The sequence below is a fragment of the Bombyx mandarina genome, chromosome 04 (genome assembly GCF_030267445.1).
Source record: "Bombyx mandarina strain Sakado chromosome 04, ASM3026744v2".
NCBI lineage: Eukaryota > Metazoa > Arthropoda > Insecta > Lepidoptera > Bombycidae > Bombyx > Bombyx mandarina.
In genome coordinates, this window is record NC_143211.1 from 1759956 (window position 1) to 1775315 (window position 15360).

Genomic DNA, 15360 nt, shown 5'->3' on the forward strand with positions numbered 1-15360 from the left:
TTAGGTTTCAGTGGCGACACTGTCTATTCCAATCCACTCATGTACCTAAATGTTAGGAAACACCAAAATAGTTTAACGATAAAATAGGATTTACGTGAAATAAAATCGTATTCAAAATAGGATAGAACGTTATAAGCTGCATATTTTATTGTTGTTATATTGTAAAATATAATAAAGATGTAAGTCATCATACGATATTTTAGTTTCACTTAGTATTCTTCTGATATTTTCAGAATCCGAAACCACAACCCTTGCATGTAACGGCGTCTCTCTGGCGGATTACTCGTTTTCTTTTCCCCTACCTATGCTGATAGCCTTGAGAGGCTATTTCAGCTTCGCCCTAACATGTAGGTGAGCTCACGGGGCTCAAGCCGAAGTGTTGCTAACACTGGCCCTAGCAAGAGCAGTGCTTCGCAGAATCTACCACCGGATCGGAAAGGCGGCCCACTGAGGAGATCCGGCGAGAAACTCGGCTGTATCTATGGGGCGGATTGCTAGGAAGAGATATTTCTAAGTGATAATCCTTACACTTTGGTGTTTTTAAATTTACTGCACAATTTTTAACTTTTATTCATTCAAGTTGTCAATCTAGTGCCAAATCATAAGAGCGACTCACTGATAAATTAAAAAAAAACTTTCCCATGTTTGTATTTGACATGCGCCCTTAGAACTATCGTCGTTATAGCGAAATCTACAACCGACATTCTGTCAACTCAAGAGTTTTTTTTATCAAACACTTGAAAATAAAACAAATTTATTGATCAAATGCATTTTCTTATTTTATTTAAAAAAAAACATTTATGCGTTAGTAAAATTATTGCTATTTTCCATTTATTATTTCATATTCACAAAATTCACATTCTCAATAAGGGACCTCTCACTTTATAAACACATTTTTATATTAACAATAAAACTATTTTCATAAACACATTTAGAAAAATATCAGTCTGCTACAATTTATTTTTTATTATATTGTCTATGAAAGTTTGTTAATAAAATATCCTACTTCCCTTTCGCTCGTTTATTGGAAGTATAGAGTGCGAGCGGGACGCAGGAACGAGTCTGCTCTAAAAAACAATATATCCTTCTAAAATCTAAATGACAATCAAATAAAATACATACAAATTCCATTACCTTTTTGCTCATATTTATAAAAAAAAAAGAAGTGGTATTGCAATCTATATTCTGGTAATCATTACAAATGGTGTAGTAACTAATTTAGCTATTATTAGCCAAAGAAAAATTATCAAAACCAATGTTCAAATGGTAGTTATTAGACAACCCTGCACAATAAAAACATGGCCTATAAGCCTATTATGTGGTATGTATAATACAATCAAATGTATATATAAATTATTTATTTATTTGGGAAACCGACAGTACAAAACAAATACATTCAAACCTATTATCGAATTTTAAACTAAAGCATTTCGCTAATAACGCAATAAATAAAATCATAACATGCAAAACAACAATAGTTGAAAACCACTATCAGACAAAATTAGGGGTTTTCAAATTAATATATATAAAGTTTGTATGTACGTAATTTGAACAAATAAGAATTTAAGGTAATGAAAAAAAAACAAGTCTCAACTATCACAGTCTGGTATCACATAAGATAATTTAAAAAAAACTCACGAGGATCCCTTCAAAGTATTACTCGATAAAAAAATAACTTAAAAAGAATCGATTACATATTATTATGTATTTTGCTTAAAATTAATTATAATTACTATGGTAGATGAGCAAAGGTTCTCTTTAACTGTCGCTCGACCGTTTCATTCACATGCTAATAACAATGTCCGCAAAATAGGCAATCTAAAACTGATAATAAAAAAATCTAAAAAGTAATTCCGAGTAATTTTTAATTGAATTAAAACGACAATTCCGTCGCTGTATTTGTGAAATAATAATTTATAATTTAATTATACTGTAATAATATATCAAATCAAATAGTTCTGACATTTTTATCCGTTTCTTTACATTCAGCTAAACACCGATCACAAAACACATTGAGAATATTTATATATTGATGTATAATCTATGGTTAGTTCGTTGGTTATTTTGGTCACAAATGACGTTACAGTTAAGGTAAGGCGTTTAGTTGTGGCAACATTTAAAAAAGGGTGGTCCGTTCTCTCTCTCTCTGCGTCAACAAAATGTTGGCGGTGATAAATCGAATGCGTTCTACACGTATAAGCGTTTGCCGCCCGCACTGAGAAATATCCGCTAATTACACGCGCCACAGTCGCTATAACTTTCAACAAATTAAAGTCAAAAAAGAACACACATGTATTGTTTTTTCTCAAAATAATACAAAACTACCAATAAATTCATTATAATTCACGAGAATAAAATTAAAATCGGCTGCTTAAAAAATATTTTATCAAAATTTTTATATAATGTGAAAAAAAGAAAATTGTTTGAAAGATATTTGAATTACTCTGTGGATATTACAATGACAACTTTTTTTTTTTAATTCCTTAAATATTAACAATAGGTTACTGATCACAACAACGTCTTATTTTTTTTATTAACTAAATATACCCATAGCAGGCAGGTTCAAGTTACTTCTGTTGTCGTTTCAATTTATATCAATTATATTATTTGAAAGATATTTTTCCTTACAAGAATTATGTAGCGAAAAAACGGCATGCCAATGTCACAATTATCTACAAAGTCCACTCCTTTCCCTCGTTCTAATAAACAATCAATATAGACTCTATATGAGGTAGATATGTGTCAGAATCCATTGTGATTGGTCTTCCAATAAACTTTCACCTTTCAACCTCTAAGGAAGGAACACTAGTCTTGTGTATCGATACAAAATCGGCGATATATCGATAGTACATAATTGATATTTCAATTTTGTGACTTCATAAACGAGAAAACTTCGCCTTGCTTAAAATAAATAAATTTTCTATTTTATTTCTTTCAAGGGATATATTTATCACTTTAAAATATTCAAAATTATGTTTAAAATTCATAAATTATTTTTGATGAAAGCGCTACGAGAAAGTTTAATAACATCTAGCACGTCATTTGAAAGGTTTAGAATTTTGGGTTTAATAGAATATCGATTTTTTTAATTTCGATTTTGAAACCCATCATTTTGGAAATCATTTCTTCTGGAGTCCAAGGGAAGAATACAGTGAGCATTTGAGCATACTGAACGCAAATTGTCAGAACTATAGTCGGCGTACTTCCCTTGCAGAGGGACAAATAGTTTGGTACAAAATCGATTGTATTCGATATCGTTTTAGATAGATCGATTTAGATCGTTTAGGGGTGTTCTCACCGCACCGAGGCAATGATTCCGCTTAGAGCCCGAGCGCGGGGACCGGCAAGTACTCGACCGGGTTGGGTGCGCACGCCTGCCGCACGCTCATCTCCCACGCGTCCAGGAGTTGGCCCACGGAACAGCTTTTTGGTAGCCTGGTGAACGAGAGCAACTATAGTAGAATTATTTTGTCCGTGCAGTTTGGGTCATAAAACATAGCCCGGCTAGGGCGGTGAGCATGTTGCGATTATCGATAAAACAAATGAGTCATCGAAGGCAGGTACACGGCGGCGGGGTGGTATACGAAGGGTGGTGAGACATTGTTATGTTATGAGTCATTTGTACTTACCTGCAAATGATAGTACTTATGTCGAAGAGAAATGTGTTTTTATGCATTCGCTCTCTGAATTTCTTTAGTGACACAATGGCTACTCCTGTTTTGTACCAAAACGGCAGATATTGTGCAAATATTATTCAAAATATTTTTTTAAATTAAAATTTTTTTTTATTCAAAATAATATTTGCACGTATTGATATCAACAATGTGTTAAAAATTTTCACTGAAATGAAAATAGATCCCGAAAAGTTACAAAGTGTTAATTTCTGCCGTTCTCGTTAACTTGCTGCGGCGATATGTGGTGTAAGTGTTCGATTAGTGATTTTTACTTTCATTTTTATCATTAACCCACAAAATTACATAACTAAATACTCTATCGATAACGCTTATCGAAAACAATAATGCGCATCACTATGCCTATTCATAAGGTCCGTGAGTGGAAGAGAGAGCGAAATACTCGCTTCACCGTTCCGATTATTTATGACCCAAACTGCACGGACAAAATAATTCTACTATAGTTAATCAATGGTAGTGATATAATTATGGTGAACAAGAGCAACTAGTTAACGATAGGTGAGAGTGAGGTGAGAGTGAGGTGCGGGTACCTGGCGCAGCGGGCGTCCATGGCGCGCTCGACGCGGTGCAGGAAGGCGGAGTGCGCGGCGCGGGCGCGGGGCGGGCGGCGCAGCAGCGCGGGGGGCGCGGCGGGGTAGTCGCGCGGCACGGACACGTGCACGGAGCACGCGCACGGCAGCCGCGCGTCGTCCAGCTGCGCCACCAGCCACAGCCCGCCGCCGCCCAGCTGCAGCGACTCCAGCGACACCTGCACAGCAAACCTAGCTATTACATGCACCTTGGTAGCGAGCTCATGCTGGTGGTAGAACCTCTTGTGAGTCCCCACGGGTAGGTACCACCACCCTGCCTATTTCTGCCGTGAAGCAGTAATGCGTTTCGGTTTGAAGGGTGGGGCAGCCGTTGTAACTGAGACGTTAGAACTTATATCTCAAGGTGGGTTTCGCATTTACATTGCGGCACATTACATATACGCTTTAGATAATGTTATACTATTACTATCGCTATATGTCGTTGAGATGAACGCGCCCATCTATATATCGGAACCTGATTGCACCATTACAAAAAGTTCTAGTGTCGTATAATAAAATAAATAGAACAAAATAAACCTCATTTCAACTAAGAGAAGAAGATCGAAGAAATAAAAAAATAACGAATTAAGTCCCTTAATCTCCTGGTGAAGTGAGTACGAACCTTGAACCTGGAGTCCAGCCTGGCTATTTCCCCCTGCAGCACGTCGGGTATCTCCATCTCGGGCTCCGCCATCTTCGGCGCCTTGTACGGCGGCGGCACGTTCCTGCAAACGGTACCGACGGTCACTCTCGTGCACATTTCTGCCGCGTACGGTATACCACAAAAGAGCACCATTAAGACAACGGCGGCGTCTTAACCTAGCGATGTCATTATTAACAGCCACAAATATAGTGTCATTTTCATTGACAGTTTAGATAGTTGTAGAAATATAACAGTAACGCTTGTCCAACTTGTTGATATCGAGTTCATAGATCGGAATTTTTAACATTTATTACTAGTTCTGTGGCAATGCAGTAATACCTTTCAGTTAGAAGGGTGGGGTAACTTTTTTTAAGTAGGTAAGGTCTCAGTTTGTTCTACTGTAAAACTGAGATTTAGAACTCGTGCTTCAAAATGGATGGCGACTTTTACACATTACATGTCTATGGCCCCCGATACCACTTAACACCAAGCGGGTGAACTCGTCCACCGGTCTCTAAGCAATAAAAAAATACTCACTTTATCTCTGGTCCATTTAGAGCGTCCAGGGTGGACCCGAAGGTTCTCTTGAGCGTGTGGTTGGCCAGCGGCGACTGCAGGCAGTTGTTGACGACCTCCAGCAACGGGTTCACTATTTGCTCCTGTTGATCATTCGGTATGCTCAGGACACCACGAAGGATGATCCATGTGATTATTTCAAAGATTTACCTCCTATCGTACAATGTTACGTGTTTATCAACACTAGTGGTCGCCCGGTAGTCGAAATTCGACTATCATTAATTAAATTTATAAGTTTCAACATTATTATGGTGTTATAGTCACATTTCTATAATCATCACATCTCTTTTAATCATTGTTCTATTATCACAGATTTCGCCAAGGCTACATTACAGACAAATAATATTAAAGACAAACAATTTTAATCAATTCTCTTTTTTTTTTATGGCTTAGATGGGTGGACGAGCTCACAGCCCACCCGGTGCTAAGTGGTTGCTGGAGCCCATAGACATCCACAACGTAAATGCGCCACCCACCTTGAGATATAAGTTCTATTAATTATTTATTATTAATTAGACAATAGACTTTAAAAATAAACAAAAGTACACCTATATGTATATGTAGTATATATACATGTGCGTGTGTCAAATACGCGGTAGTGTGTGTAATGTTTTATTAATTGGATTAATGTATTTGTTATGCTTAATTAAAAAAAAAATTAGCATTGTGCACTTCTTCTCTATATTCTCTATAAGTGTGGGAAATTTTACACTCCTCCTATAAAAGGGGCACAAAGTTTTTGCTTGACGTATTAACATATAGATAATTGGGAAACAATAAAATTTGTGTGATTATTTTTGCGCCCTTTTGTGTGTGTACGTGTGTCTGTAGCGACGTACCTTCCCGGACCCCGGCAGCCCCACCACGACCCCTTCGCTTCGTTTGAAGTCCAACTTCTCGAGTACGACCTCACACTTGATGAGCGTCTCCAAAGTTATCCTTTTGTTAGGATTCGACAAGATGTCCAGTAGGTTCTTCATCTTCTTCAACTTCTCCACATCTGAGCAAAGCATTTTATATTGATGATGTTACCTAATTAAAATTATTTGAATCTCAGCTATGTGACAAAACAATCAAGTGGTGACCTTACGTGAGTAATGTCATCTATATTATAATGAACTTTACTGGTGGTAGGACCTCTTGTGAGTACGCGCGGGTAGGTACCACCGCCCTGCCTATTTCTGCCGTGAAGCAGTAATGCGTTTCGGTTTGAAGGGTGGGGCAGCCGTTGTAACTATACTCAGACCTTAGAACTTATATCTCAAGGTGGATGGCACATTTGTGTTGTCTATGTTGATGTTTATGGGCCTATGTCTATAGTAACCACTTAACACCAGGTGGGCTGTGAGCTCGTCCACCCATATAAGCAATAAATATATAAAAACTATCTTAAGGTATCAGAGATAACGATCGTCAGGCAAACACTAGGGAAAATAAATATTTTATGTGGAATATGTAAAGGTTACTTTCACTTATTGAGATGGATCTTTATATTAAGTTTGTGGTGATGTTTATAGTATAGCAGCATTCATGATTGCCTACACGATGTCTAGAGAGGGTTTGTAGACACCAATGTGAGTGATGTCACACAACTTCAGTCGTTGTATTCAATACAACAATGGCTTTAAAATGTTTGATTAGTCATGGGGAAAATTAGAGGATTGGTCGACTCACTCTCGCCCTCGCTGACCATCCTGTGCACCATGCGCCGTAATGGCTCGATGTACTTGGAGAGCTGGCGGACCTTCTCCCTGTAGGCGGCCTCCTCGCCGCCCGGGGACCCCGCCCCCAGCGCCGCCTGCGGGGTGTTGAGGGACGGGGACGGAGACTGCACCATGCCCATACCCACGCTCCTGCAAAGAGTCCACAAACATATTTTTAACAGACCTTAAAAATAATAACAATAAACAAAAAACTGGTGGTAGGTCCTCTTGTGAGTCCGCACGGGTAGGTACCACTGCCCTGCCTATTTCTGCCGTGAAGCAGTAATGCGTTCCGGTTTGAAGAGTGGGGCAGCCGTTGTAACTATACTTGAGACTTTAGAATTTATATCTCAAGGTGGGTGGTACATTTACGTTGTACATGGGCTCCAGTAACCACTTAACACCAGGTGGGCTGTGAGCTCGTCCACCCATATAAGCAAAAAAAATAATAATAATAAACCTTTTCCATGATTACGTTATTCTTTTATGGAACTTCTTTCATAAAAATTTTTAGTAGCGTCATTTAGATAATAGTGCGTTGAACGCACAACAATCACTATGATTGAATGTAGATAATTTAAGAGAAAAGTATCCTAAGTCACATATAACTTTATTATAAATTAAGCATACGTATTATTATTAATGTTAAAGTTATTAATAAATTAGTTATTAAAACTTAGATTAAATTAAATGATTCAAAAGTCACACACTTAGAAGGATAATGAAGCTAATACAATAACTTAATGGTTTTTGACGTGGAGAGATTGCAATAAAGAAGATTATCAATTATCAGTAGACACATGTGGAATGGCTTTAATAAGAAGATTCCATGAAGTGCTGGCTGTAGAGCACAGCTTAAAGTGTATCTTTAAGTATGAGCTGGTGGACTGTACCTCTGTTGCTGTGAGACGTGATGCGCGAGGTGCGTGGGGGCGGAGGGCGAGGGGCTTCCCCCGCAGGCCGCCAGCCCGCCCAGACTCGACATTGGGGACGGCATAGTGTTGGCCATCACTCCTGTACACATACAACTACTTTTAATAAACTTAATATTATATAACTATTTATTTCTTTATTTAACGATTTCACTGGGTCGTGTTTCCGATCCGGTGGTAGATTCTGCGAAGCACTGCTCTTGCCAGGGCCAGTGCTAGCAAACACTCCGGTTAGAACCCTGAGAGCTCACCTACACGCTAGGGTAACACTGATATAGCCTCTCAACTCAAGGCTACCAGATTCGGTAGGAAAAAATAAATTAATTACAGAATTTCAGGAGCTGGTCATCCTAGGCTTGTTAGGCTTTAAGCAGTTATTGACAGTCCTATTCTAATTATTTATACTAACTAAATTAAATTGGAAAATTTTACAGAGGAATGTAATTACCCATGGAGACGGGACTGGGTCCGGGCATGCCCGGTGAGGGTGCAGAGGGCGAGGGGCTCTGCCTCAGGAACTGTGCGGGCGGCGGGCCTCGCGAGTAACCCGCGCCCAGCATGCCCACCTCCTGCTTGCCCTGCACCCTGCCCTGCATGTGGCCCATGTTCATGCCCACCATCTGATTATTTCCCATTCCTCCCACTGTAAATTATTAACGTTTTTTCTTACATAATATAATGGCCAAATGCCCACTAACATGCCACAATTAATTTACTAGACCCCTAACATTGCAACAAGAGACAAAAAGCGTGTCTAATTATTATTATTATAATGCAATCCGACCCGCCAGTGCCAATATGCTCAATGAGTTTCTCGCCGGATCTTCTCAGTGGATCGCGTTTCCGATCCGGAGGTATATTCTGCGAAGCACTGCTCTTGCTAGAGCCAGTGTTAGCAACACTCCCGGTTTGAGCCCCGTGAGCTCACCTACATGTCAAGGTGAAGCTGAAATAACCTCTCAAGGCTATCAGCATAAGTAGAAAAAAAAAGTTCCAGTACATGTATACTTTGCATGTTTTTATGGGTGAACAAACTCTTGGACCCTTCTGTGTTAACTGGTTGCCAGAGCTGTTCAAAAACAGTGGGATTGCTGCCCAACTCGAGACACAAGATCAAAGCCCCACTTGAATTATATAATAAACTAGCGACCCGCCCTCGCTTCGCTTCGGAAACATGAAACCAAAAAAATAAAAAAAATAAAAATAAAAAAAAGTAGCCATGTTCATCAGGGACAATGTCGGCTTCTAATGGAAAAATAATTTTTCAAATCGGTCCAGTAGTTTCGGAGCCTATTCGAAACAAACAAACAAACAAATCTTTCCTCTTTATAATATTAGTATAGAGTATTGAGTGTCATAAGCAAAATAATACTCACCCATTTGCCCAGACATTTGCCCTTGCATATTGTTGGGTGGCATCTGACCACCCATACCCACTTGGTTACATGGCATCTGACCCACCATGGTATTAGCACCGCTCATAGGCACAGCCATATTATTAGACATGGACATATTCTGCATCATCTGACCCTGCATGCTAGGTCCAGCGAGCTGATTCTGCAGCTGACTGCCCATAGGATTTCCCATGCCTCCCATTCCCATATTATTGCCCATTTGACCTTGATTTCCGACCATGCCCATTGAACCAGCAAGTTTGTTTTGCATGGGCATATTCATTTGTGGTCTTTGGTTTAATGTTTGAAGCAGGTTAGTAGCTGTTTGGGCTTGAGGTCCCTGAGACACTATGGGACCCGTTTGACCCAACTGAGACTGCATGCTCCCCATTTGTGTCTGCATAACGTTTTGTTGCTGCATTTGGCCTTGAGGTCCCATATTCATCATCTGGTTTCGAGATCCTTGAGATGCGAGCGTCTGTAATGCATTTATAGGGTCGGGGGCTAAGCCAGTCTGGCTGTTAGGACCTTGAGGGGCTTGTCCCTGTTGGGGTTGTACTTGTGTAGAAGGACCACTTTGGTTCTGATTTTGCACTTGCATATTTGGTTGGCCTTGATTTTGCTTTGGTTGTGCTGTTGATTGACAATGAGAAGTTAATTATGAAGTTATTATATCCATCAAGAAATCTTTGTGTAATATCGGAATTTAAAGACATACAATAATGGGTATTGCAATAGATTTGAATTAGGTCTAACTATCACAATGAACCATTTGGTTCTACTTTAATATTTGTAATCCGTGTATATATGTTTTTAATGCTTTTATTTAAAATCAAAAATCATCAATAACCATCAGTAATTAGAAGGTAAAGATGTGAATAATGTGCTCATCTCAATTTAATATAGCTGCTTCGTGACTAATCTAAGTAACTGTATTTTCTTTTGTGTTACTTCATAACTTTTTCTACCTGAATCAATTTTGACAATATTTTTTTATTTCTAATCTGGTTTCTAATCTAGCCCCCTAATTTGTGATCCCAATTAAATATTGATTGTTTAATTGACTTTGATTACATTACTCATATTCTTATTTTATTATGATGAAGTCCGTTTCATTTTTTTGGTAAAATTTTCAATTGTGTTCAGTTGGCTTAATCTATTTTTATGTGCACTGTTGTCATATACATTTTACTAATTAAATATATAAAACAATAACTGCTTTAGGGTATGAACATATGTGATAACTGAATGTTATTAATTCATATTATACACTATCTTATAAATTGCAAAAATCTATTCAACAACTACTAATTATTGTAATTCATATATGCTAAAGAGAAGATAGCTTTTGTGTTAGCATTATATAAACAATGTTTGTACTATGATATTAACTGTTTTTTTTACATTTTGAATCCCTTAATTCTGAGTGCTTGATGCTGGCTGTCATTCTGAATGACTTGTAATGACCACGTAATAATTTTTTTATTTACATTTTAATTAAGTAATAATATGTAGACAATTATAGTAAGTATGTTTACTTGACAATGAGCTTAATTTTGTTGTTATAGTGCTCGTTATATCCCTTATTGTACCATTAATATTTATATAATACTGTTAATGTGTATTTTACCTACATAAAAAGTATAAAAATTGTAACACATTAATCTAAAAAAGGTGTTTGTTACTTACACATTTCTCTTACATGCAGAATGAGTTTTGCTACCATATTCATGTACTCATCTCTGTTTTTGGCCTTTAAGAACACATGAGTCTCCATCTCACTGCTGTTACGAGCGACCTGCATACCGGAGCGCTGTATTGCTTCCTCGCTGTAAATATTCATTCAATTCATTATGCATTACTTTACGATTTATAGTTGGCGGGAAGAACGGACTTGCCTATTATTTTAAATCATTTACTGGACAAGATTACTGGATAACTTTTCGTTGAAATAATTTTGCAAAAAAAAGGAAATATTTCAGACAAAATCGTTATTCAGTATTAAAGTTTCTATGGGCATTAAGCAACGAATGAAACTAATGTATTTTTTTCAGTTCATTAAAATACTTACATTTTAGAAACAACGTTTTGCCGAAATGACTGTGTTCTCCAGTTATTGTCGTCTGACGCCATTGTCTAGAGTTAATATATTTCCCCCTGGAAACTTGATTATAAACTGTAAATTTAATAGAAAAACATTTGCGTCTCTGAATAATGCTGTATTTTGAAATTTATTATTGCAAATTTCTGTAGTTTATTCCACACAAACGCACCTTTCACAAGTGAAGTTTGTTGCTATTTCTCAAGTCTCAAGTAGTCTGTGGTTTGTTTGTTGTCACCATAGATTTTTTTTGTTCTGTTCGTCTATAAGTATAGGCAAAGAAATTGAACTCATTATTGTCTCGAATGAAACAAAGAACATACTTTTACGAAGGGAAGGCGAGGGGATACCATGTAAATTGTATTTTATTCCCTCAGTCTTGGATCAACAATTGTAACTAGATAAAGGGACACGTACAAAATCGAAGCAAAAACTATCCGCGTGAATATACACGTACATAGCTACGTTGGTTTACAACAAACGGAGAAAAAAGTTTTGAAACAGTTTTAAGTTCAAACTAATTACAACTATGCCACCTAGTAATAAAGTTCCAAATCTCCAAAACATAATCTAATACTTACGATCATTCGTCATAAAGCAATAAATTACTCCTGTCACTTACAAACGAAAAGGCATATGTTAAACAACCTTTAATGTTAAATAAACCTTATGTGGCAACAAATAAAGTAATTTTTCTCGTTACAGCTTTGAGAACTAACATCGTTTTGTTTTATTTATTTTTGCTTCTTGAAATTTCAATTTCTATTTACTACAGAAGGTAACGGAGTCGCGTTGAACCCTAAAATAATTTATTATATGAATAAAAGTAAAAGTTTAGTTGTTTACTTTTTATGTTTTGAGGATTTATGTTTGTTGGTATCTATACATTACTTATTATTTTATTAGCGTTACGTTTTGTGTAATACATATTTTTATAGTATATTTTTATGTTTTCGCGACTAGTACATATAATAAAACAACGTTTAAACGGTTTTAAGCGCGATATTTTTATTACAATGCTTCGGCCACGTTTCAGTAGCCGTGAACACGGAAGGCAAAGATGTCCAGTGTCAATGAGTGGAGTTCTTAGCTGGCTTATAAAAGTAATCTCTTCTTTCTCTGGCGACAATCGAGATCCATTCTGCACACGTGATTGCTAGGAAAGCTAAAATAAAAAAGGAAACCTAAGTATCCAATGAGAATCCAACAAACAGACACAAAAGCAGAATTAACCAATTTTAACTAACCAATTTTGAAGTACTACTAACAAATTTTTAAAAATTATTACAACACAAATCTACTCCATGCATTTACTTTTCTGTTAAACAAAAATTTTGTCCAAGTGTTGGCGAGCCTTGGCCAACATTTGTAGCGGTGTTTAAAAATCGGTGATTTTGTTTAAAATTTAATATAATTTATTAGTTTAAAGCTTAAAATATAACATAAATACTTCATGTACTTACCGAAAGTAAGATACTGATACTTTGAAGTCGTCGTGGCCTAAAAGATAAGACGTCCGGTGCGTTCGTGTTGAACCGATGCACCGCTGTTCGAATCTCGCAGGCGGGTACCAATTTTTCTATTGAAATACGTACTCAACAAATGTTCACGATTGACTTCCACGGTGAAGGAATAACATCGTGCAATAAAAGTGAAACCCGCAAAATTATAATTTGCGTAATTACTGGTGGTAGGACCTGTTGTGAGTCCGCGCGGGTAGGTACCACCGCCCTGCCTATTTCTGCCGTGAAGCAGTAATGCGTTTCGGTTTGAAGGGTGGGGCAGCCGTTGTAACTATACTGAGACCTTACAACTTATATCTTAAGGTGGGTGGCGCATTTACGTTGTAGATGTCTATGGGCTCCAGTAACCACTTAACACCAGGTGGGCTGTGAGCTCGTCCAACCATCTAAGCAATAAAAAAAAAAAAAAAAAAAAAAAAATACTCCGGCCGTTAAATTGCTTTTTCGGGCATTTTTTGCAACTTTTGAATACACACTGCGGCATTGTGAGACGGGTTGACATTGGCTGTGTCTGAAGTGAACTAAACAAAATAAGAGCTCACATTTCAAGTGCGCTGTTATTTAACGAGACGGATTTTTGCGCCGACCCGAAATCTAATTACTATTGTTGATCGAAGCCCTCAGTGCCTGTTCCGGCTTAAAAACATATTTTTTGATGTTGTTAATAGCTTAGAATCTTTAACAGTGCACAGATGCCAGAAAGAAGCAAGTTATTGAATGTGAATACTTTCAGCAATTTAGCAATTTACTCAGTATCATCTCATCTCACCTCGTCTCGTCTGGTCTCATTACATAGGTCCGGCAGCCGTCGACAGCGACTGTGATTTGTTTCACTTGTAATGTTGGTCAAACGTAGGGTCGTGAACCCTAGTAAATGTAATAATAAGCATAAATAACTAAAAACAAATGACGCACGGTCATCCGACCCCAAATTTGGTTTCCCTGTGTAATGGATACCAAAAATTTATTTACATACTCGCACACGTTTAAATATAGACATTTATAAGATAATAAACCATCGATATATTACCACTAGATCCCGCGTAAAGGCGTCAAAAGTAACCTAAAAAAACAGTGATTAGATTCATATTAAGCACTGTTTTGCCGTCAGTGTCACGCCGACCGTCGAGTGGAACGATTCCAAAATGCGCTGTAAAAAGTTGTAAAAAAACACGCTTACAAAGAGAAAACAACATGAAATTTAGTATTTTTGGTAAGTTGTATAATTTTTACTAATAGATAGAGATAAACATTTAAAATAAATCAGTTATCCTTGCCAAATTAGTACTTCAAAAAATTAATTCCTAATAATTTGCTTCGCAGTTATTTGTTTCGCACACATAATAACGTTTACATGCAAGACAAGGATGAAATAGGGCTATTCCAGGACAAGTGTAGTGGAGTCACCTATTTTTTTTTTATTACTTTTGATTACTTATATGGGTGGACGAGCTCACAGCCCACCTGGTGTTAAGTGGTTATACTGGAGCCCATAGACATCTACAGCGTATTTACGCTGCCATTTGCGCATTTGCGCCATCCACCTTGAGATAAAACTTCTAAGGTCTCAAGTATAGTTACAACGGCTACCCCACCCTCCAAACCGAAACGCATTACTGCTTCACGGCAGAAATAGGTGGGGTGGTGGTACCTACCCGTGCGGACTCACAAGAGGTCCTTCAACCAGTAATTACGCAAATTATTTTGCGGGTTTGATTTTTATTACACGATGCTATTCCTTCACCGTGGAAGTCAATTGTGAACATTTGTTAAGTACGTATTTCACTACAAAAATTTGTACCCGCCTGCGGGATTTGAACACCGGTGCATCGTTAGATCAGATACGAATACAACGTCTGTACGTACGTACGTCTGTACAATGGACGGCGATGTGAAATCTGTAAACTGGATTTTTTTTTACATTTTTACAGATTTCCTCAAAATGATGTACAAAGAGAAACGTGGCGGTCTGCAATAAAAGAAAAAAGAAGCGACGAATATTTCAAACCTAATTGCTCCAGTGTGGTTTGTGCAGACCATTTTACCGAAATGTATTTAATAAATAAAACAATTTGATGGGGATTATGTTGTTGTGATTTAAAAAGCTCTTATCCATTTTCCCCACCGATGTACAAGGTACAATAAAGCTAACTCAGGTATAATGATATAGTTATACAATATTTGTTGTATCATAAGTACATGTTATTCCAATAAGGAATTAAATTGA

The 15360-nt window shown here is 37.4% G+C and overlaps 1 protein-coding gene across 1 annotated transcript; it reads right to left on the bottom strand.

Moving 5' to 3' along the window:
- Positions 1-753: 753 nt before the first annotated feature.
- MED15 (mediator complex subunit 15) lies at positions 754-11831 on the bottom strand. Its single transcript, XM_089740432.1, has 12 exons — positions 11783-11831; positions 11581-11673; positions 11199-11338; positions 9492-10142; positions 8564-8758; positions 8077-8197; positions 7155-7333; positions 6320-6480; positions 5442-5563; positions 4884-4986; positions 4223-4440; positions 754-3435 (listed from the first exon to the last, which is right to left on the bottom strand). Exons 2-12 carry the CDS (start codon positions 11640-11642, stop codon positions 3321-3323), a joined length of 2067 nt encoding a protein of 688 aa, XP_089596558.1. The 5' UTR covers positions 11643-11673; positions 11783-11831; the 3' UTR covers positions 754-3320.
- Positions 11832-15360: the final 3529 nt, after the last annotated feature.

Bases quoted from the DNA above. Each gene is read 5' to 3' on its own strand.
- MED15 (XM_089740432.1), bottom strand. From the start codon at position 11,642: ATGGCGTCAGACGACAATAACTGGAGAACACAGTCATTTCGGCAAAAC. The intron at 10,143-11,198 runs GTAAGTAACAAA...GTCAATCAACAG, and splicing joins TCTGCATGTAAGAGAAATGT to CACAACCAAAGCAAAATCAA. The intron at 8,198-8,563 runs GTAATTACATTC...GTATGTGTACAG, and splicing joins ACCCAGTCCCGTCTCCATGG to GAGTGATGGCCAACACTATG.